The following is a 22,544-nucleotide window of genomic DNA, read 5'->3' on the forward strand; positions in this document are numbered from 1 at the left end:
CTAACGTCTTTAAAATATTTCGGTATGTGGACGATTTTTTTTGTAGTCAGTGTTCTCCGGCTGACCTTGAGATTGAGGTTGCCATGGTAGTGCCAATAGTCAAAGAATGCCTTGTGCCCCTTGTTACTTACGAGCTCCCACAGGATCACACGATCCGATTTTTGGATCTGCGCTTAGCTTGTTCCGATATTCACACCTGTTAGTACTATGAACCTCGTGCTAAAAAACCACTTCTTCCGTTTAATTCTGCTCATTCTAAGTTAGTCAAGAGAGGCATTGTTAACCTTTGCCTAAATAATGCTTTGAAAAAGTCGTGCCACCATACCGTTTCGTCTAGCTATGCTTCTCAGTGCGAACGGCTTTCGCAGGCTGGTTATCCTGTGCCCCTACAAGTGTCAGCAGCAGAACGGATTCTAAGAGGGTTCAGAAAAGAGAACCAGCACGAAGATAATCCTGCAACTACTCGGAGTAGGACAAGCATCATTCCTTATATTCACACCGTCTCACATAACTTTAAGAAAATCGCCAAGTGAGCAAATATTCCTGTAGTGTTTCTGCCCCTAACAAGCTTATGAGGATTTGAAAGCTCACTAATCCGAATAAGGAGGCTCCTCCTAAATGTGATAAGAATCATAAAAAGAAGTTCGTTAATTGCACACATTGTGTTGTTTATTGTTTTCCCCTCAAGTGCGAAAAATGTTATGTTGGTCAAACTGGCCGATGTCTGAATTACAGGATGCGTGAACATGGTTACAATGCTAAGAATTGTATTGCAGCTGGGGGGTTTCTTGCGCAGCACTGCAAAATGTGTGGTTGTGAACTTGTCCTAGAGGAATGCATCATTCTAGGTCGTAATCATAATCAGCTCACAAGAGAAATCATTGAAGCAAAGGCTATCATAGGTCTGGGCAATGCATATGTAAGCTCACCTTATTATCATTATCAAGCAATGAATTGACGTATCTCAGACTGCCGCCACAGGCTGTCTGAATATGCTTTCACATGGTCACTATCGGTTTTGTTGCTTGGTTTTGTGTAATCTCTCGATGTCACATGGTTCGCTGAGTGTATACGTAGCCTTCTGTGTCATGAAATAAACCATCAGTTGGAAGTTAGCGCTCACTGTTCTCCATTCCATTTCTTTACCCCTTCCACCTTCCTTTTGCTCTTCCTGAGCTGCGCTACAAGGCTAAAAACGTCGACATACCAACTTGCCCAATCTGCCATGCTTTTGAGGTATGACAGCATCAGCATTTTCTTTTCCTGGCTTGGCAGCTAGCATCCTTGCGCATTCATCAATGCACACTAAAGAGGAGTGCGTTTTCTTCACTACTCCGCTTTTTTTCTTCAGTTCAGCGAAATCAACATGTACGGTTTCAAATGGTACATTTGAATGAGGTGGAAAAATCATGCTGTCTGTCTTCTGCTTATATTTTGCTTTGTTCCGTTGACATTGTTGACAAGAGCTAATGTAATCACTAATATATTTCTTCATACCGAGCCATGTAAATCTTCTCATTTTGTAGTATGTTCGCCAGAAGCCCTCATGCCCTCCTGACCCTGGACTGTCGTGATAGAGGTCGAGAAAGTTTGTTTTCAGTGTATCCGGTACGTGAAACTTTCCGTCGAAGTACATCAGCTGTTCTGTGTCTTCCCACATTTTAAGCGAGTTCACGCTTTCCTCATTCCCACAGTTACTAACAATGGGAAGTCGAGAAAGTGCATCTGACAATTCAGCATCTGACAAATCTTGTCCGCTCCGGTGTGCCACCTCAAAATCAAACTTGAATTTCACTGATCCAGCGAGCAATCTGCCCTTTCGGCTGACTACCATTCAGCAAATGAGTCAGCGCCTGATGGTCAGTGAACAGTTTGAATTTTGTGCCTTCTAGGTACGATCGAAAGTACATAATCACTAGCACAACAGCCAATGCCTCCTTTTCAGTTGTGCTGTAGTTTTGTTCTGATATTGTGAAAGTATACGAGTAATATCCAACCACTTGTCTTCCTCTTTCGCTGCCACTTGTGCTTCTTTGTTGGTACAGTACACCATCTGCTCCGTAGTCGATGCATCCGTTGTAAGTTCGAATGGAACAGTGAAGTCTGGTATTGTGAGGACCGGGTATGATGATATGGCTAATACCAAATCTCTGTACACCTTCTCACATTCTTCAGTCCAAATGAAATTTGTTTTTACGGAGTAGGTTGTTCAACAGTTTAGCTCGTGCTGCAAAATCCTTTATGTAATTTCTAAAATGTCCTGCGAGGCCAAGAAAAACTCTGACTGCGTGTACATTGTCTGGCTTCTTCACCTGTCGTTCTTGTTCCACAGACTCCTCTTTCGTGCTCTTTGTGAATCCATCCAAAATGCGACCAGGAAATGTAATTTTGTGTTTAAAAAATTCACTTTAGGTTGGCGTCACTTAATGCCATCAAAATAGATGTCAAGTGTTCGGCGTGTGATGTTTCATCCTTGCAGTAGACTATGATGTCGTCTACATACACATTACAGAATAAACCGAGAAATGGCTTGAGAATGTTATTCATCATCTTTTGGAACCACACTGCACTGTTTTTCCATCCAAAAGGCAAACAATTATATTCGTACACATCAAATGGAGTGACAAAGGCTGTATACATTTTATATTCCTCTTCGAGCGGAATATGCCAAAATCCTTTGCAAAGGTCTATACGAGAGAATATTTTGCAGCTTCCGGTTTCTTCAATTATCTCGTCGATTCTTGGCATTGGAAAAGGAAAAAATGTCCATTTGGCTATTCAAGATCCAGTAATCAGTACACAGTTGCAGAGATCAGTCTTCGTTCGTAGCCAGAGTTAAAGGTGAGGTGAATGTCAACACCGATGGCCGTATTATTCCAGCATCTAACATATTCTGGATCTCATTTTTCAACCAAAGTTTCTTTTTGTGTGACATACTGTAAGGCTTTTTTCTGACCTGCGTAACATCCCTCAGCTTAAAAGGAACAGTAAATTTTGTTGTAGCCAGTGGATAGTTGTAGCCAGATAAGTTCAGGGAATTTTTCACAAACGTCTTTTTCACACTTAACAAGCAGTCCGCGACGTTCAAGGATGCGCATGTCTCTTGCGCCACAGTTGCTTCATCATTCCAATAAAGGTTTAACTTCAGTGTCTTCACATCTGGTCTCGAAAGTAAGAATTTATAGTCGCATCCCTTCACGACAAGGGCGTTGATATTAGCCCTCCTGCCTTGATAAGACATTTGCTTTCGCCCATTCATCATATATTTGTCTCGTCCCATCAAAGCTCTCTACCTGCACCAGTCTTCCTCTAATTATTTTGTCACTTTTAACAAGAAATTCATTTATTACAGATACAGATGCACCACTATCAACCAATGCATCAACATCGTCTCCATTGATATTGAGTTTAATATAGACAAAGCTAAGGGTGGTTAGAAAAACGGTCTCAATTTTTGTCGTCAGGTGGGACTGGACTTTGATTTGTTTTTTGGTTGCGCTTCCTCTGAATGAGAGGCTACTGGTTCAGCGTTATTGCTGTTAGCGGACATTAAGTTGATGACTCGATTTTGGCCATGAAGATTTTCGAGATCTCGAGACCTCCAAGGAGCCCTTTCGAAAGTTTGACCTGTCTGACGCACATTTTGTGGTGTAAAATCGGTGCAGATGTTTCTGAAACATCCCAACAGTTCTTCAATAGTTTTAGGCGACTTTACTTGCCCCTGCCTCTGAAGTTTCTTGGGTAAGCCATGATAAATCAGTGGCACTACTGTGGACTCCGGTAGTTCAACGTTTGCCATCTGAAGAAGACGTCCTTTCTTGTAAAAATATTCTAGGGGCTTTCCTGAGCGACATTTATAAAAAATAGCTCGGTCCCACTTTTCAACCGAGTTTTCGTCAAAAGTTGCCAAAAAGCTCGTTCTCCACTGCTTCCATGTATCCGTCATATAGATGTCACACCACTTTTTGGCAAGTATGCTGAGAAACTGACGCATGTTCCTGATGCGATCGCAGGGTTCCTCCCAGGAGTTCTCCTCACGTGCTTGTTCGTAGAACTGGATCCAAGTCTCTGGGCTTGAGCTCTCTTCATCAAAGAAGTCGGGCTTTACCATTTGCTTGTTTTGTCGTTGTTGGGCTTGAATAAAAGTCAGATTTACCATGCGTTGCTGCTGCAGGCAAAGCATTTCTAGCAGGCATGAGTCCATGGAAGAATCGGTCTTGCTTGGTGCACTTCTTGCTGTAAGCTGCACTAGCGGCGTCATGATGTGTTCTTGAAATTCGGAGTGCTTCATTCTTATCTTCACTGAAGCTTGAACATCAATCTCCTGCAGCATCTTCCCAGCCTTTTGGGCAATGAACCCACGAAGCTTGGGAGTCGTGATGTTTTTGGGCAAATCATATTTTGCGTCTTCATCCACTTCACACGTTGAAAAATACGACTTATGTTGTGCGTCTTTGGCTATACTCAGCGTTATCCACATAATAGAGGCTTCTATCCTGTCATAGACTGTGCCAATGTAACATTCCACGACAAGCGTGCACAGGACCAAAGCTTGATCTCTTTATTATTATTATAATAATTATCCCCCCCCCCCCTTGTTCCCACCAGATCTGTCCTTTGTCATCACGGCCCACTGCAAAACTTACGGCACAGTTCCCGCGACGACTTCAACAGGGCAGGAAAGTGCACAACAAAATCGTGAACTACCTTAAATGAGCTCATCTTAATTCCATCCTCCAGATCATTGTTAAGTAGGTGGCACGGATCTTTGAAGTGAAGTGCCTTGAAATCGGGGCTGGAGAGTTGCAAGTCCTTGTGAAACTTCTGCATGTAGGGAGCTCAATCGGAGCACAACACAGCTACGTCGGCTAAGGCCTTTCTAACCTTTTAAAGAGTGGTTTGTATCAACATGCCTATTCATACTGCGTTACACTGCTGAACTACTTGCAAGTCTATCATAACAGTCCTAGGTCCCAAAGCTCATCATCGTAGAAGGTTGCCAGCACCGTCACTGCCCGACATCCGCGGAGTTCCGGCGACTCGTTGACGGTGATGGAAATTGGGCGGTCATTCATCAAAGAACTTATTGTTGCAATGTGTTTCACACTGACCTTATGTAGGTATTTCCGATCTAGTTTATCACTACCTGGCATCGTGCATGCCGCCGCACACTTGCTTCGAAAGAGGTGCCAAGAGGTCTATCAGCTTGGTGCAGTGGAATGCCAGCATGGCAGAGTGCATGGCGAAACTGGTGCGGGATGTCATCCGCATTTTGTCTGTTGGATCTGGCCTGTATGATGCAATCGTCCAGCAAGCTTTGCTGTGACCAGTTGCCTAAGGGATGGCAATAACAAGACGATGTGAACAAATTGAACAGCGACCATGTAAAATTTGTTAAGACACCTGGCATACAAGGAAGCGTGCACAATAAACGGAAAAACCGTGTCAGGCTGTATGAAGCATGCTACATACCCTCTCACATAGCCGTATATTCAGAGCACCAATGGTTAAAAAAAAAGGACTCACCTGTGTCTAGACAAGGCTTCTTCAGCTGGACAAGCCGTTGTGATTGTAGATGCTCCGTAATTTTCAACGTGCCCTTGCTGTTGGCAATGCTGTCACACTACAAAAACTTGCAAATAATGATTCCTTAATGAGAGCAACATTCCGAGCAAGTTGGTAACCCATTACTTAAGTATTATTGCGCAAAAAAAGAAAGACACGGACGTACGAGAAGCACCAAGCGCAAACTTTCAACTAAATTTATTGTACCACTGAATCGGTTTATACATGTGAAGCAGTATAGACTGCGCATGTGCTTACATGAAATCAAACTGCACATTCGTCTAACATAGTTATCAGTCATGTGATGCCGCCTCCAAGAAACCTAGTTCTTTTTCTGCGAGAGCCAGTGAAGGGAAACTAACACACTTATCGCCGAATTTCGCAGTCATCTGCGCTTCAGTTATTTCATGGATGAGCTGTGTCCTGCCACTCGACACAATCGTGCATTTGTCCTCGATAAGTTTGCAGCAAGGAGGTTTTGCAGCCATGATCGCGACGATGAATCGCCAAGAACCCACTGGTGCCATTTTTATCGTTTTTGCGGTGTGCGCAGAGCCAATAATTGAGGCAACACCCAGTTTGATCACTACCTGGCATCGTGCGTGCCGCCGGACACTTGCTTTCAAAGAGGCTGCCAAGAGGTCTATCAGACTTAATCAATAGACTTAATCTACAAAAATTAACCAAGGCCTTTGAAAACAGCAAGCAAGATTATCTACAAGTTTTCTTCAGCGCCAAAACGCATAAACCCAGTGTCCCGTTACGGATGATTGTGTCAGAAATTGATACTTGGCAAAAGCCGTTGGGGGTGTTTTTACAAAATAAGTTGGGCCTTCTGCCTGTCAGTGACCCTTTCCTTGTTAAGAGCTCAGACACTGCGATTGATTTTTTGAAATTACATTCTGACGGTGGTCTTCAGGCATTTTCTATCAATGTTAAGGACCTTTATTATTTTTTGCCGCATAAAAGCATACTGTCATGTGTTGAGCAACGTATTGAGGAGTATGGTGCTGTTTCCTTCCAGAATGAGGCCGGCATGTCTTGGAGTCAGTTTTTAGAACTTTTACGGCTTTATCTTAATTACACTTTCATCACTTGGGATAACCAATGTTTTTTGCAAAAGAGGGCAGTTTGTATTGGCTCCTGCATTGCTCCCATACTTAGCAACTTGTTTTTATCCTGTTTAGACCGTAACATATCACTACAAGTGCAAGGCACTGCAGTTTTTAAGATATTTATATACATTGATGACTTTTTAATTTTAACTGACTGCTCTTCTGATGCCTTCATTCTGGAAACAAGGGTTAGAAATGATTCAGAAGTGCTTAGTTCCCCTTCAAACTACTCATGAGTTGCAGGTAGAGAGGTCTCTTCGCTTTTTTTATCTTCGCCTGACCTTTCAGGACAGCCACATGTGTTGGTCGTATGAGCCGCGAGCCAACAAGCCACTTTTGCCATATATGTCCGCACATCCTAAGCTTGTTAAGCGGACCATTATCATTTTGTGTTTGAAGAATGCCCTTAGCAAGTCTTGCTGCCATGTAGTGGACGTAAGTTTTGAAAAGCAAACTCGACGCTTGGTTTTGGCTGGATATCCTAAAGTGCTGCAAGTGTCTGTCGCGGAATGCATTTTAAGAGAAGTGCGATCCAGCACGCAGAAGTCAGTTGTAGATGGCCCTCCCGGCAAATGCCCTAAAGTAAGTGTTGTACCTTACATGCACAGGATATCCCATAAAAGATGGCCCAAAGGGCAAATGTAAGAGTTGTTTTTTGTGCTCCCAAGCTTGGCAAGCTTTGCAAGTTGACAAATCCACATGCCGTCCGATGAGTGCACAAAGCATCACCGCAAAAAGTTCGTTGAGTGTGTGCACCGGGTGGTTTACAATCTCCCACTTTCATGTGGGAAGCAATATATCAGGCAAACTGGGTGCTGCCTCAATGATCGGCTCCGCGAACACCGCAACAACGTAAAAAATGGCACTGGTGGGTTCTTGGCGATTCATTGTTGCGATCATGGCTGCAAACCTATAGAGGACGAATGCATGATTGTGTCCCGTGGCAGGACACAGCTCATCTGTGAAATAACTGAAGCGCAGATGAGTGCAAAATTCGGTGATAAGCGTACTAATTTCCCTTCACTGGCTCTCACAGAAAAAGAACTAAGTTTCTTGGAGGTGGCATCACGTGGCTCATAACTATGTTACACGAATGTGCAGTTCGTTTTCATGTAAGCGCATGCGCACTCTATACTGCTTTACATGTATAAACCGATTCAGTGGTATAATAAATTTAGTTGAAAGTTCGCGCTTGGTGTGTCTTCTTTTTTTGTTGTGCAATAATACTTGAGTAATGACTCCTTCAGATGAAGTTCACTCTTTAAAATCACTAAACCCATTTACGTAGTAGCTGGAAAGCTTTTGTTTCCTTCCCATTCTGCTTGCCCAAAATTTCTGTTCATGCGCTGCAGAAATGAGTCATGAGAATGCCATGCTTTGCGCCAGCAGGTTATCCATGCTCGTTTCGGTCCCCTGGCGGTCGAGTGCCACCAGGGGACCGAATATCAAGATGTCGTCTTGCACTCCTGGGGGCGACAAGCCCTTTGTTTGTAAATGTGCAATGCTGTTGACGTGAAGTAAAGTTTATATCGGCCAAACCGGCCTATGTATGAATGACCGCTTAGAACATGCCCTTTATGGAAAGGCTTTCGATAAAGAATGGAACAGGGTCATATTGGCCATTAAAACAGGAGTTTATCGGATAAATCTGAATTGTCAAAAATTATACCGGCAAGTGTTTATCGGATTTTTTCGAATTTATCTGAAAACACGGAGCCCTAAGCATAGCCAAAATGTTTGATGATGTTTTGTCTGTCTGCAGGTGTCCAAATCTCACCATGTGTTTTTCTGGCTCTAAAATTACTTCCGTCGCATGCAACCAGCACAAGACTGGCCTCAAGATCTGCATAAAGAATTCTAGTGAGAGCTGCCACCAACATTTTGCTGCCACTCAGACGTGGATTTAGACACCACTTATTGTTGCAATGAACGAAAGAATTTCTTTTCCTATTTACTCAGGACATTATTGGTATTTACTCAGACACTTTCTGAGCTAACTTTAGTTCATGCCTCTCTTTACTCGAGGCATTCTTTTATAAGAGTCGGGCAAAATATTGCCAGCACTAACCTCGAGGATCAGATTCAGCTGGTCACGATCAAGTGCCCAAGAGGCGGCCCAAACTCAAGGCATTAAAATAGGGATGCATTTTCTATAGGCTTGATTTATAAAATAAACACGTTATTGCTTTCCCAATGTCTCTCTCAATTTACTCGAAAGAAGCTCGACACTAAGTTAGCAAATGCTGCTGCTTGTAGCCACACTGGACTGTGGAGAAAACTTCTCGCATTTTCTTCATGCGAAGAAGTGGCAGTTGTGACTGCAATTCTCCATTGAGTGGGAACAAACAGAACGACCTGCTGGCCCATAACAGAAGAGGTGAATTAAAGTTTATCATTTTAATTGCCACCTGGATTATGGCCCTGGCAATCACCAAGGTGGTGTTAGTATCAAAAAGAGTTGAACTGCGCGATATTTAAACGGATTCGCTGGCAAGATTCGTGCAATATGAAAATGTGTACGTAAGTTTCTATGAATGCAGGCCCGAATGCATGCGTTACCAAATTTCCAAGGGAGGCTGTGTACCTTACTTCGAGTGCGATTTAAAAAGAAAAGAAGATATGTAATTTCACTTGGGAACACAAAATCTATGGGTTGCCGACAGCTGTCATGAAGTACAGCGTAAACCCCTTCGTCTAACAAATTCAAGCACTATACATCAGAGTAGGAAGTCAGCAGAACATTATACAGTAAAAGCTCGTTAATTCGAACCGCAAGGGGAAGTCGCTTCAGTTCGAATTAACGAAAGTTCGAACTAACGAAAGTGAAGGAGAGCAACAGTACACTGCGATTTGGAAGCAGTAGGGCACGTTAGAAATTTGGCGAGTCAGAAAGTGATGGCGTGTGCCGCGGGCACACGCCATCTTCAAGTCGAAGCTCTGGGTCCGACTGTGCCACACCACCGACGTCCACCGAAACGAACGTTAGCCGAGGCTTAACACCATCACAATGAATCGCGACGGCCGATACCTCCTAAACTGAAAACAGAGGTGCACAACCGATGAAGACTGCCGAGACAAAGACGCTGAACATGTGAAGGTGGCGAAGGCCCTGATTCATTGGTTCTTGATTGCAAGCGCAGCTGTGACGTACTTGATTCGCTGTGTTTTGGCGCTTTCCGTGCCATCTCCGCACAACATTAGCAGCTGTACAAGATTTGCAAAACCTCCGAGATTTGCAACGGGCAAGAAGTCTCGGATGTTACGTAGAACGTAGAGGCGGCGGCCGCAGCTGCCTTCTGGTTGACACCGCGTCGGTTAGATTTTTTTCCGATTTCGCCTTCTCTCGCCGTTCTCTCCGTTTTGGAGGCAATACAGCCTTGTGTGTAGGCAGTAGGCGCGTTTCTCTGGCCGTGTGCCAGGCGAGCGTAGTTCGAATTATCCGTGAGGGAACCTTCTCGTCTTCGAATTAACGGACTTTTTTATACATAGACTTCTGTGGAGCTTGGCCGGACCAAATCGTACAGTTCGAATTTTCCATAAATTCGAATTATTGAAGTTCGAATTAATGAGCTTTCACTGTATATACCTTTACAAACTGGCAAGAACTCTTTGCCCAACCACCACTGTGATGTGGGCAAAAATAATAAAATTTGGACGTAACGGTACCAGAAAAACCTATTGTGTATATCGAACACTTCTTTTTTTTCATCACATTTCGAAAAAAACACGTCAGCAAAGTACAATATGTAGTGAATAGCAAGACGAACAAAGAAGAATTACAATAGTCGTAAAGTATGTGCATATAAAAAGTAAGCTATAGTCGCAATTACTCGTATGCACATGGTTTAAAGTGAAAAAAATCGTCACAGGAATACAGTATAAAAATCAACAAGTTATCGTCCTGACGTTGGCAGGGCAATCACTCGATCACAGACATTTGGTGAGCAAATGCCTAGCCATCTTTACTGTGGATGAACATCCTTTTCATATATTTACAGTGCTTCTCATGGTAATAATATCCAACATTCAAGAAGTACCATGAAACAATTGCAACTTTCACGTAATACAAAGCTGCTTAAGTAAGACAAAGAACGAGAAAGAAATACATTGCGTAGAATCCCACTTGATATACTTTTCACACTGGCGATTTACACAAATGGATTAAGTATAAAATCTGGCCCCATTTGAGTTAATTTCCACTGCCACTTGGACCATAGAATCGCAGAGTTGAAACGCAACAGAAACTGTTCATCTGGCTGGAAATCTTTGCAGCAGTCCCCACTCTCAGCCAGACCAAACTTAACGCAGTGTCTCATTCAACATGTGGTTCCTCTGATCATTTTTTGTCAACAAAACCTGGCTGAACAACACGCTTTCGACAGCTGCGTTCGAAAGAGGCACCGCAAGCTCAGACAGCAGAGGGAACATTTTAGTTCCGGCACTGTTTTTTGCATTCCTGATGCTAGCTACAACTTGGCGATGCTTGGCGAGCAGAATATTTGGTTTTGATCAACAGTCAAGAGTACTGTGCTTCGCTGAGCAAGTACAGTGCTTGTCACCTTTGTCGCATGAACAGCGGCCACTGGGACGCTATGCAGCCAGCTGGCGACATCGAACGGTAGTGACCGCCCGAGATTAGATGTGTCAACTGCTGCATGCCCAGACACCTCTTATCTCGACCCCAGTAGCTACCTTTAGACATCGCTGGTTGCCTTCAAAGCACCCTGGTGGCTGCCGTTCCCGCACTCTATGCAAGGGCGATGCACACTGTACATAAATACTCGAACCATCGCATTTCTCGTTTGAAGCGACTTGCCGATTTTTTTCGTAAAGTTTTTGAGTAGATAAGTAACGTGGTGATTTGCAGCCCTTGATAAACATTGAAGGACCACGGGCGAAAATAATGCACCCCGACATGCGTACGTACACTTGAGCTGTTGTCCACATAATAGTTTGCTGTATAGCAGCCGGCACAGAACACGTACTCGACAACTGTCAGCCCCATTGTTTTTCTTACTGAATCCCGCCTGAACAGGCAGCAGATGGCGCCGAACCCAAAACAAAAAGAAGAGAGCTTGGCGCTGGAATGACGTATAAACATGGCAGCCATGACTTAATGCCATCCTCCCAGCACCGACATTGCTTAAAAAAGCAGCCTTTGAGATTGCCTACATATCTTTATAGCAGCAATGAGCTTTCGGTTTTCATACACTGGCATTCCCGAGTTCTGCCAGTGTTGAGGTGGTCCTTGGGACTCGTAAGTCCCCAAGACAAAAATAGTCCAAATATAGCCATTTAGCCAATTCGAAATTTTCCATGCCAATCTGCATAAAAAGTAGCCCACTTTGGCTATTAGCCCAATCTGGCAACCCTCGAATCAGGCAGCCACAACACGGGTTGGTTTTTTATTCTACGGGGAAACCCTAGCAGTGGTCCATGGTGTCTGCCGAAAGAGGCGGCACAGCCTCTAGTGTTATATTCTAGTTCACTATCCTATTCCAGTACACTGTAGTCTTACCCGATAGGCGAAACTAGCGCCTCCTAACTAGCAGGCCTGTGCACTCTGCTCTTTGACATTATGCTACTTGGACCGAATTTCCACTGCCAAGCCCAGTGCGACGAAAGCGGTGACGTCGATTCTATGGCAGTCGGGCAAGGTAGCATGAAGTCACGGATCGAAGTGCACCAGCCTTGTGCTAATAGGGAAAAAAAAAGAGGCGTTGGCCAAGCATCTTAACACGCATGCTGTCCTGCGAGCTCATAACTCGACTGCTCAGCGGCATTCAATTGGACATTATTGCTTTCACATTCACAACTCATAAGTGTTTAGGTGTCCTCGAATTTTTTTCCTAGGAGAATGCCTTGCTGTTATGTTTAATTGCAGCAGTACGCCAGAAAAACGAATAGCACCATTTCAATCTATCAGAAAAATTCGACGTTTGTCATAAACAGTGGCTGTACCATACTGGAAGAAAGGATTTCTCTGCTTCAAAACACGCCGTTCATAGCAAGGAAAGCATTGTACATGAGGTTGCAGGATGATATAATTTCGTTGACCAGACCCTTCATTAAATTTGATTGTCACAGCGCACCAGACACTTAAGCTCAGAGACAAGCAGTGCTGTATGCGTTCCTTCCCAATCTTAGAACAAGTTTCCTTTACAAGTTCCTTTAATGCAAAGGAATGTGTGCCAGTTAAATTTCAAACATTGGAATGTGTCGTTAGGGTAACATTTGATTTTTTAAAATTAAAATACAGTGCCGGTTAATCCTGAGGCGAGATAAATTGAGCAATTTAGAACTTACATCGAACTACATATATTATACGAATTTGAGCATCGCCGGCAGCACATTATCTGAAGATAAAAAGAATCCAAAGAACCGCTCCTAGATTAATTTTTTCAGGGAGCACCGAACACACTCCAGACATGTCTAACTGCAACTTTGGTGCTTGTCTACAAGTGCAACAGATATGGCACTTTCCACTTGGGCATTCAAATACGCAGTCAGAATACTACGCTTCAGATGTGCAAATAGAAAGTTACTCACATGCACCAATATAACAAAATTTTTTGCAGAAGAAACCGCATCAAAAGGAACTATATATAGGCGTCTCACATGGGTGCAATCGCGGTGAATGAATTGTTCTTGAAAAAATGTCGCTCGCATACAACTGATGTCGGCTGCAGTTGCTCGTGCGCTCGATGAAGGGCCAGTTCCCATTTCTAAAAAAGAGTCTTTTGGCACCGAAAACAAGGCTATTTTAGGCCTCTTTCTCACAGACTTAGAACCTGACTTGCAGTTTGGAGTGAAGCAGCAAGTGTCCTTGGTGGTCTTCTTTAGTGGAGCAATACCGCCGCTAATCTCGTCGGTCATTTTTATGACCTGGAACATTCCACATATCTTGGGAACTTTCAGATAGTAAGAGAAACCCGGAGCTCTTCACTTTTCAGACTGACACAAACAGATGACATACAACTATTCCAATACAGGCTTTATTTTTTGCACGCCGTCTCCTACCTGTAGTAGACAACGCGTGCTGCGGAACCGTTGTACTTACTGCAGCGCCAATTTTGCATAATGATGCGGAAGAGCGTTGAACTTCTCTCCAGATGCGCCTGTCGGCACACCTACACATCTAGCCACCAGTCTAGTCATAAGAAAAGTATAATGGAGAACTCACGAGAAATGCACCATAGTCATGCGACAGGCAAGTGGTACTTTTTTGTGCCTCACGCAGTCGCCCTGCATTATGTGGCACATACATGCATGCATCTGTTTAATGTTGTGGAACATTTACATAAGGAACGCCATCCCTTCGTAAACATGACGAGTTACCGTTACAGTTCCACCGGCCCTTAATGGAATGGTGGCATTGCTCCCTTCCTCCTAAAAGGAACTAGTTCCATAAATGCTGTTCCGTACAACACTGGTGACAAGCTGCCGTTAACTTTGTTCAATCATTCTTTATCTCAACCTCTAATCACCAGTGGAAAATATTGTACTTATCATTGTTCCCATAAGCGCAACATTTCTTGATATTAATTTTGTTGATTGTTTCGTGCACTTATATCTTTATTTCTTTACACGGCCACATTGTTTTGAATGGCTCCTACTGCTCAATTTCTGTGCAGAATATATGTTTATTGAAACTTGATTGAATCGCCTCTGCTAAACATGGCATGAGCTTTCATGTATGCTGCTTATACTGTACACAATGACTTGCACACATATTTAGCACAGGTAATATTTCATTACTATTACAATCATGTAAACTGACACATCCTTGGAGGAATGTTTTCATCAGGTTAAATGATCCTTGTCGATTTCAAGAAAAAAAAATTGCTTTTTTGGCAAAAAGAAATGCAGCAACGAGCTTAATCACCAGGAGCAAAACGTTCTTTCCAATCACCTACCAATCACAAGCACTTAAATCCACGAAGAATTCACTGTAGTAACTTTTAATTAGTACCGCACATCTGTAGTGGCACAGTCATTTCACCGAGTTTCAGCTCATCGAATTCTACAACAGGGAATAGCACTAAGAAAACTAGAGATGGTGCATAATTAATGGTTTATTCTATGTAGACCAAATTATTGCTATTCTGTTAATTTATTGTAAAGCGACGTTTTATCAATTTTCATTATAAGTAATGAGGTTTTTTTTAATGAGATGCAGCAGAACTGTTGCGATATTTGCCGAGATTTCGTCGCAACATTTTTCTATGAAGACGCATATTGGTATCATAGCTACAGTACCTAGCAAAGGGTAGTCACTTAAAGCAATGACAGCAGGCAGCAAGCTCCACAACATAACCGGGCAAGTTATTCAAGCCCGTGCAATAACCTACACAGCGTTCCATTTTCACGTATACCAAGCATGTGCCCATCACTCAGCGAGATTGGCACCTGTGCTCTTCCCGAGGACTGAATAAAGGCCAATTCTCTGTCCGAATATGTTTAATATCTTTCTGCTTCCATTCCTGAAGTTGTTTTGACCACGAATGTAAAACAAATGCGGCAATGATTCTGTATTTCTGATTCTGGCACTACAGATGGCTGTATATAGCAAAAATGCTGCTGAACTATTTCTCAATACCCACTTTTACAGCACTTTTGCTAGTTTCTTTTGCAGCACATTTGCAAGTCTTCTTGAAAAGAAAAAAACCTCAGAACTGTCTGTGTCAAAAGATAATTCCACAATTACTTTTCTGTAGTCTTTGCCGTGGCAGCTGCAGACACAAAAAGCATGTTGTGTGCAGCACACCAGCCCGCAGGAGAGTGAAGTCTGAGAATTCAGGAAGAAAGCACATGGGGGAGGGAAAGTGTCGCTACTTCCCAATATCAAGGAGCTTTACCTCATGTGAAGGCATCTCCTGCTATTCATAAAGATAAAGGGCCATCGAACTAATCAAAATACAGTGTGCACTCGCACAGTCTGCCATTAGGAAACTGTATGCACCTATATTCGTGGACTGTGCGTAGCTTAGGATGAAGTTCTGTCAAGCCTAATAGTGCACCCCTGGTCTGTGTTGCTGGCATGCCCGCATTCATACTTCATACTGGCAGTGTGGCCTTAGTGGAAGAGGTGTTTCAAGTGACGGCGCACACTTTACGTGGCAGCCGTTTCTTGAAACTCGGCAAACTGAAACTTACCCTTTTGCATGTTATTAGCATCTTTGCTGTGTCGCATTGGTGTGGTCACAACGCGGTAAATTTGTAGCTTGGCCATTTCACAAGCTGCCAAATTTAGGCCTACAATAATATTGCTGGAATAGCCATCCAACATACCACACGACTGCATTGCCGTCAATTTCTTGTGCCTTTGTGTGGCTTGCATTGGAGTTGAGTAAGCGCCGTATATTCCTTTTCGGGCATGCAGGTCGACTCAGTGTGGCCGTGTGATAGTTGTAATTTGTCAGTGGTTGTGCCTACAGATTATCTTCGAGATTGTTTGCAGTTCGCAACTTTCACGGCCTATAGGGGGCGCCACCTTAAATCCAACATGGCTGTCTGAGAGATCAAGAATTAGAGCAGTCGATGCAGTGCTGCGGTCGTCTTGCTTCGTGACATGTTTCTTGTCGTCACATTCAAATGTCTCCTGTTTACACGCCCACAGTCATTTGCCTGCGTAATGGCTCAGATTGGGCTAGCAGAACGCAGGATTCGAAGCCTGCTTGAAGGCGAGGAAGTCCTAAACGCTGGTCAACTTGTGTGCTGTGGCATAAAAGCCTGCACGTCGACGTACGTGACTGTTGAAGGCCTTTGCATGAAAACTTTGCGGCTTTGAAGCAAACCGCCAAGCTGTGGTTTCAGTTTTACCGCGACAATGTCATAAAGAGAAGTGACTGTGCTTTCTCCTTGCTATTCTATTAATTAGACTGCTTCGAACGGGCACCATGACCTTTTATAAGGTATGATGGTCTCTGCAAGTTGTTACTTGGATCGCTTGAATAAGCCGCCATGTCGAGAAAAAAAATCTTCCTGGTGTTGCACGACCCAAGTTCTTTACATCGACGGCGTGAAAAGCAGCCTTAAAGCACTTTAAGGCTGCTTTTGTGAGCAAAAATTTTTTGTCTAGTTATCCCTGCCTGTGTTCACAAAGCTGGATGTTGAACACGAGAAGTAAACAAAAACCCATATCTGACCGCTTTCGTGAGCTAATACGATAACCGTTCACCCTTGTAATTGTTATTGCGCTTTATGCATGCTGTGAAAGCTACAGTCTTGCAGTAGTTTTACAGCCTATGTCAGTCCTACCGCGTCTTGCCTACAGACAGATCAAGCGATAGATAGCCGATATTTACCGGTTCGCGGCAATGCTCGCTTCATTCTTGCAGTTATCTTTATGAAATAATATACACGCGAATGAGCTGAGGGTTCGCTATGCAAACACTGCACAGTAGTTTAATGTTTGTTGGACTTGGATTTGTTACCTTACGAGTGCAGTCATGCGCGCTTGTGCACGTGTTGCAGCCGCGCATCGAAGTGGAAGACGACAAGTACGAGTTCCAGGTCCCTCTATGGCTGTGTCACTTTGTTTCGATGCACAAATGAGAAACTCATCTCTGTTTGAAAATGGTGGAATGTCAAGCCGGCGTTGCAGAGCACAAACGCATGAGCGACAACAAGAAATTTTGAAACAGGTACAAGGCTTCACGGAGAATGTTTGCGCTCCAACGTAGCCACAAAGGCATGAGTGGCAAGAACGCAAGCATCAATCATCCTACAACACATTTTGCGCATTATTTCTTTCCCTGCACATAATATAGTGCTATGCCTGCATTTTTATGGAGGCGAGTCTATTTGCAATTTCAAGTGCTCGGAATCGTCACTTATCTGTCGTATGCCAAAAGTCCTCCGGCATGAAGTGCGCACTGCAAATCTTCATTGCTTCTGTGACAGCTTTGCCAATACGCTGCTTAATCAATTTCTTCCTCATGGACGCAGTCGGTGGGAATGAGTGAAGGCTCACATCACCTACCGCATAACTTTTGCATTGTGGCACACAGCAAATACAGTTACTTCTATGTTTGCTCATTCTGAGCAGATTAAGTGTCCTTCAGGATCCCATGGGAGCTTTGAATGTGTTAAAACATCAACCAAAAGTGAAGGAAAAGCGTAGACAACACCAATACGCTACACGAACGGGCGGCAGCAAGTGGCGAGTATAATCTTTCGATTGTTTGTGGCCGGCGCCGCACGCCACCTTCCATGAAAGTTGCAAATAATGCATGCCAGTACTCTGCAACAGTTTTTTGATGTGCAGGAATAGTGTCTAGTCAATAACCATTCAGAGTCATCATTGTTCACTGCTACAAATCGTCATCTTTCCTGCTCCAAAACACTTTCGGCCATTCCCACCACTGCAAAAATTGTAAATTCTAACCGATAGTTAAATGCAGTCATCATTTCATACGATACATGGGGTTACTGAAAGAATTTTGACGGAAATGTTTAACAATGTGTCGAACTAGCGATCTAACTGATTGATTTCTTGGGGCCAGGTAAGGAGAGTTAAGCTTTTGCTACCAAATCCTCGGTGACCTTTTACACGAGATGTGGCAATGGCCAACACAAACTTGGTGTTGCTGTGGCAAAATTGCACAGTCTGCATTCTGCCTACAGCTTGCACTCTGCCTGGCCTTTTTCAATGGTAACCTAAATAAAGGCTTAGCTGAAGCGTGCATTTGGAGCTGCTTTAATAGCAAAAACAGTATTAACTTCATAAACGCGTCTTTGTTAATTATGTGCACTGCTTATTTTTCACCAGTGCGTAGACCCTTTAGTTATTCTCTCTCCCCGTGGGTTGCATCATAATGCGCAGGCAATGCACCTTTTAGACGGTCCCTACACCATACACAATAACATTGAATCAGTATGTGTTGCTCCCACTCTGCTGCCACTGTCAGTGAGCACACCTGGAAGGGCCCTACTTGAATGCACAAAAACGTGGCCCTGGTTGTTGCAGAGCGGACACAGAATGGAGGAAGAGGTCAAGAAAGTTGGCAACCAAGTGCAGGATAAATGAAAGCTTAAATAGACAACCAGGAGTCAACAAAAAGTGAGAGAAACAGAGTTAATTGGATGAAAAGAATGGAAACGAGGACCGTGAAGATTTACATGATGAAAGAAATAAATTAGAAGGGAAAATCTGTACGATAACACAATGGGCAGTGCCTTGCTATTTGAGAGTCGAGCTGCTTACCCAAGGACAAGGACATACCGGAGCAAATATCTGCAACAAGATTAGGCATGTGTCTGCTGATGCAAAAATCCAAAGGCCACTCAGCACATCACAATCGAACGTGAAGGTATTCACCCAGTGAGACCCGTAGGTAACGCACACCTTCCGGAAGCACTTGGATTTAAATTTAACGGAAGCATCAACTGGTCAGCAGTCGAGATAAGCAAGAGAAGTTTAGAGTATTAGTGGGAAAAAAAAAGGTGGGAAGCGACTGATACGACTAGATCCGTTACAGGCAGTGGCGTAGCAACGGGAGGGGGGGGGGGGGGCGAGGGGCCGTGGGCCCCGGGTGCTAGGGGCCAGTGGGAAGGGGTGGGGTGTCATATACGTCCGAAGACACCAGGAAATTGTCGATATCCTCGCGACGGGGGGTGACAGAAGACCTATGGGCCCCGGGTGCCAGACGACCACTCAACGCCACTGGTTACAGGCATGGGCAGCGGTACAAAGTAGATAGAGAAGTTTTGAGGAAGTGAAGAAAATGATTAAGGAAATGTATACAAAAATGCTAGAATGAAAGACATGTACAGCATACCGGTTTAACTCATGGGGATGATATGTCACCACCCCGTTTCAAAGGGGATGCCATTACATCATCGTCGGCAGCGCCACCATATTAGCGCACGAGGCCTTATTACTGCACTCAATTCCAGGCTCAGTCGCAAATCTGCAACAACTTTTACTTTGCCCGAATTCTGTACTATGTGTGCATTTGCCGATTATGACATGCGTGTACAGGCAGAGACAAAATTTTGCAAGATCTGCGAGCGCATCTCAAACTTCCGCCTTCAGCTTCGCAGGGAAGAAGTTTGGGCGTGTTGGTGAGATACATACAGACTGGGAAACATAGCGCAAAAAATGACCCAGGGACAAGCAGGAACACAGGACGAGCGCTAACTTTCAACAATTGATTTGTCTTCGCCTTCGCTTCGCCTTTCATGCCTACCAATACCAGAAATTCGCAGACGGAACAACGTTTTGTTCCCGCCTGTACATGCCTCGATAAAGGTCAGCCGTCGTTGGCTAGCCTCGGGTGGTGCGAAGGAAACAACTGCAGTCGCCCACGACCAGGCCATACATTATGCTTCCTATTGCAACAGTACACAGTTGGAAGTCATGAACACAAGGTTTCGTGTTAAACAGCTGACCTGCGCCAGTAATATCGCTTTGATGCAGCACTGTGAGAATTCACGAAAGGTATCGTTTGTTGATCTCTAGGCTGTCCATTTCAAGCAGCGGGTGTCCCGGTGCACACCTAGGCACTTGATGGAACAGTACCTTGAACCACAGGAAACGCAAGTGTAGTTCGACTGGAAGCCGCAAACGGCACAAAAGTGCCTCGGTGGCAACTTGGACGGGGGCACATTAGCGTGGCTGTAATTGGGCGGCTCCGGGTTGCTGGCTTGATGCTCTTCTAACAGGGCGTTGAAGCTCCTCTTAAAGCGCGCCTTGAAGGGCTCACCTTTGCTTCTGCGTTTGCGCTTCGCTTCAAAGGTTTCCTCAAACTTTGGCGCCTTCTTATGCATCACCAGATTGGCATGCGGGTCGTCGTGGAAGTTGTCGTGTTCCAGGCCGTCCACAGCTTTCTTCTGGCGGCGCATTCGAGCTGCAGGATCAAGCACACGACGCATATTGGCATCTTTCACTCGACCTGACTCGCGTTTGTCGCCGCTACTTAAATGGTAAAAAGATCCGCTCATTTTGGTTCGCGCTTCTTCCGAGGCAAACAGTTTCCGCTTAGCCATTTACAAAGTGTCAATGCTAGACCATACGATAAGGAACCAATTGCTGCACTGCTATACCTCGCGTTATGGTGTAATGAGGGTAGGGGGTAGTGTCACAGAACACCTGTAGTGTATCGTCCGTACACCGGCTTTATTACTTCGCGACCTGTTCACCGGCGCCGCCTCCGTAGCCGCCGATTTTTTACTGCTTGTTTAGTCAACGCCTCCTCTAGAAAGATGCCTGCGGCGTCGCTCGTTTACCCATTGTAGCCGTCGCGCCTTGAGTTGCGGTCAGTTGTCAAGAGATGGCGCCACTTACGTCCCTATCTCCGCCAAGGGGACTGGGGCGGTGTGGTCTCGCGGCGGTAGCGGTGGCCACCATAGAGTTTCCTACAAAATTTTGTAGGAAACTCTATGGTGGCCACGACCTACTGAACTCCAGACCTGCACAGATCTCCCTCCTCCAGCACGCCTGGTCTAGTTCGCCCCTTTCGCCGCTAGGGAAAGAACGTACGAGCGGAGTGGCGCTAGGTATAACCTGTTCGTTGTCGTCTGCTTCTGCGATCTGTTCAGCGTTTGTCTTGCCATTTCGGCAGGCACAAAGCTCTTGTATTGGCGGAAAATGTATAAATTCACAAATATACAAAATAAAACATATTTGCGAATGCTTTGCGTTTGAATAGTGAAACTACAAGAGGAGGAGCGGTGCAAGAAATGTAAAGAACGAGCATAGGTGGCAGCTGCAATGCTAGATCGACGGCATAAATTTCCCTTTCCTAGCCTCCATAACAGACTGGAAAAATTGTCTTAAAAAGATTCATAGGATAATCTAGTTTTTTTAGTTGTTTACAGATAGCCTAGTGTCGTAGATGACATGAGAATTTACTGCTGTGTGCCGTAATGAAAGGCAGATGACCTGCTAAAAGCATTTCTCTATGGTAAAAGTATATAGTAAAAGTATTCACGAGTATAAGTCCTCCGCCCGATATGTGCAATAGGGTGATCGATTCTGTTTCAAGGAAAGGTGAGCATACCTTGTTTTTATTGTCGTTGGTTGCCTAGCTCAGTAGAAAGCTTACAAAAAATTAAGCGATCCCAGTGCTATAAAACGTGCTGCACTGCAAGCCTTAAATCGTCTCACGGGACTCTTTTCAAACTGTAAAGCTAGCTTTTCTGCGTGGTACGGCGGCAGCATAACGGTGGTGATTAAGATACGTACGCAGTGAAGCTGTGTGTGTAATTCACTTTTTGAACTCGCGACGCATTCACGGACAACTTTTAAGAGTTAAAATGAGTGGTAATCGTTCTGTCGTCGAACATTACGGTGGTTTCAAGTTTCTAAAGAGCGCAGAAGCGAATTTTACAACGTGCAGAATAAAACTGTTGTGTACTGTGCGAACTCTATACACAATGTGATTTATAATAATCTTCTTGAAAAAGGCAATAGGAGCGGCTATTTAACGCTATTTTAGAGAGCAGCGGACTACACGCTCCGACATTTTGTAGGTTCGGGCAGTCAACTTTTGAAGTCAGGTGACCGATCAAAGCCTTGTGACATTACTGTCACTGTGTTAGCAAAAATCATCAACTAGACAAGCAGTTCGTCACAACACAACAGCTGCCGTACTAATTACAACGCCGCACAGCCGCCCACCGCGTAGCAGACGAACAGGTTATAAAAGCGCCACCTACGGCCGTCGGTTGAACGAAAGTGGGCGCAAGCTGCTCCCATAGAAGCCGGATATCTGTGCAGGTCTGGAGTTCCAGTAGGTCGTGGCGGTGGCCGCGCCGGCCGCACTGCCATGCGGTGATGTGCGCATGCGCGCATGTGTTGCAAGCGACCACCGCAACGATCGCTAGCTACCGCCTCGAGTAAAAAGGAGGAAAAGGGGA

The 22,544-nt window shown here is 44.4% G+C and overlaps 1 protein-coding gene across 1 annotated transcript; it reads right to left on the minus strand.

Moving 5' to 3' along the window:
* Positions 1-19,984: 19,984 nt before the first annotated feature.
* Positions 19,985-20,852, minus strand: LOC139054405 (zinc finger HIT domain-containing protein 1). Its single transcript, XM_070531343.1, has one exon. It carries the CDS (start codon positions 20,670-20,672, stop codon positions 20,142-20,144), a length of 531 nt encoding a protein of 176 aa, XP_070387444.1. The 5' UTR covers positions 20,673-20,852; the 3' UTR covers positions 19,985-20,141.
* Between the last annotated feature and the right edge of the window lie 1,692 nt (positions 20,853-22,544).

The sequence above is a fragment of the Dermacentor albipictus genome, chromosome 1, assembly GCF_038994185.2.
Source record: "Dermacentor albipictus isolate Rhodes 1998 colony chromosome 1, USDA_Dalb.pri_finalv2, whole genome shotgun sequence".
Classification (NCBI taxonomy): Eukaryota; Metazoa; Arthropoda; class Arachnida; order Ixodida; family Ixodidae; genus Dermacentor; species Dermacentor albipictus.

Coding starts and splice junctions, on each gene's coding strand:
- LOC139054405 (XM_070531343.1), bottom strand. CDS start 20,672: ATGGCTAAGCGGAAACTGTTTGCCTCGGAAGAAGCGCGAACCAAAATG.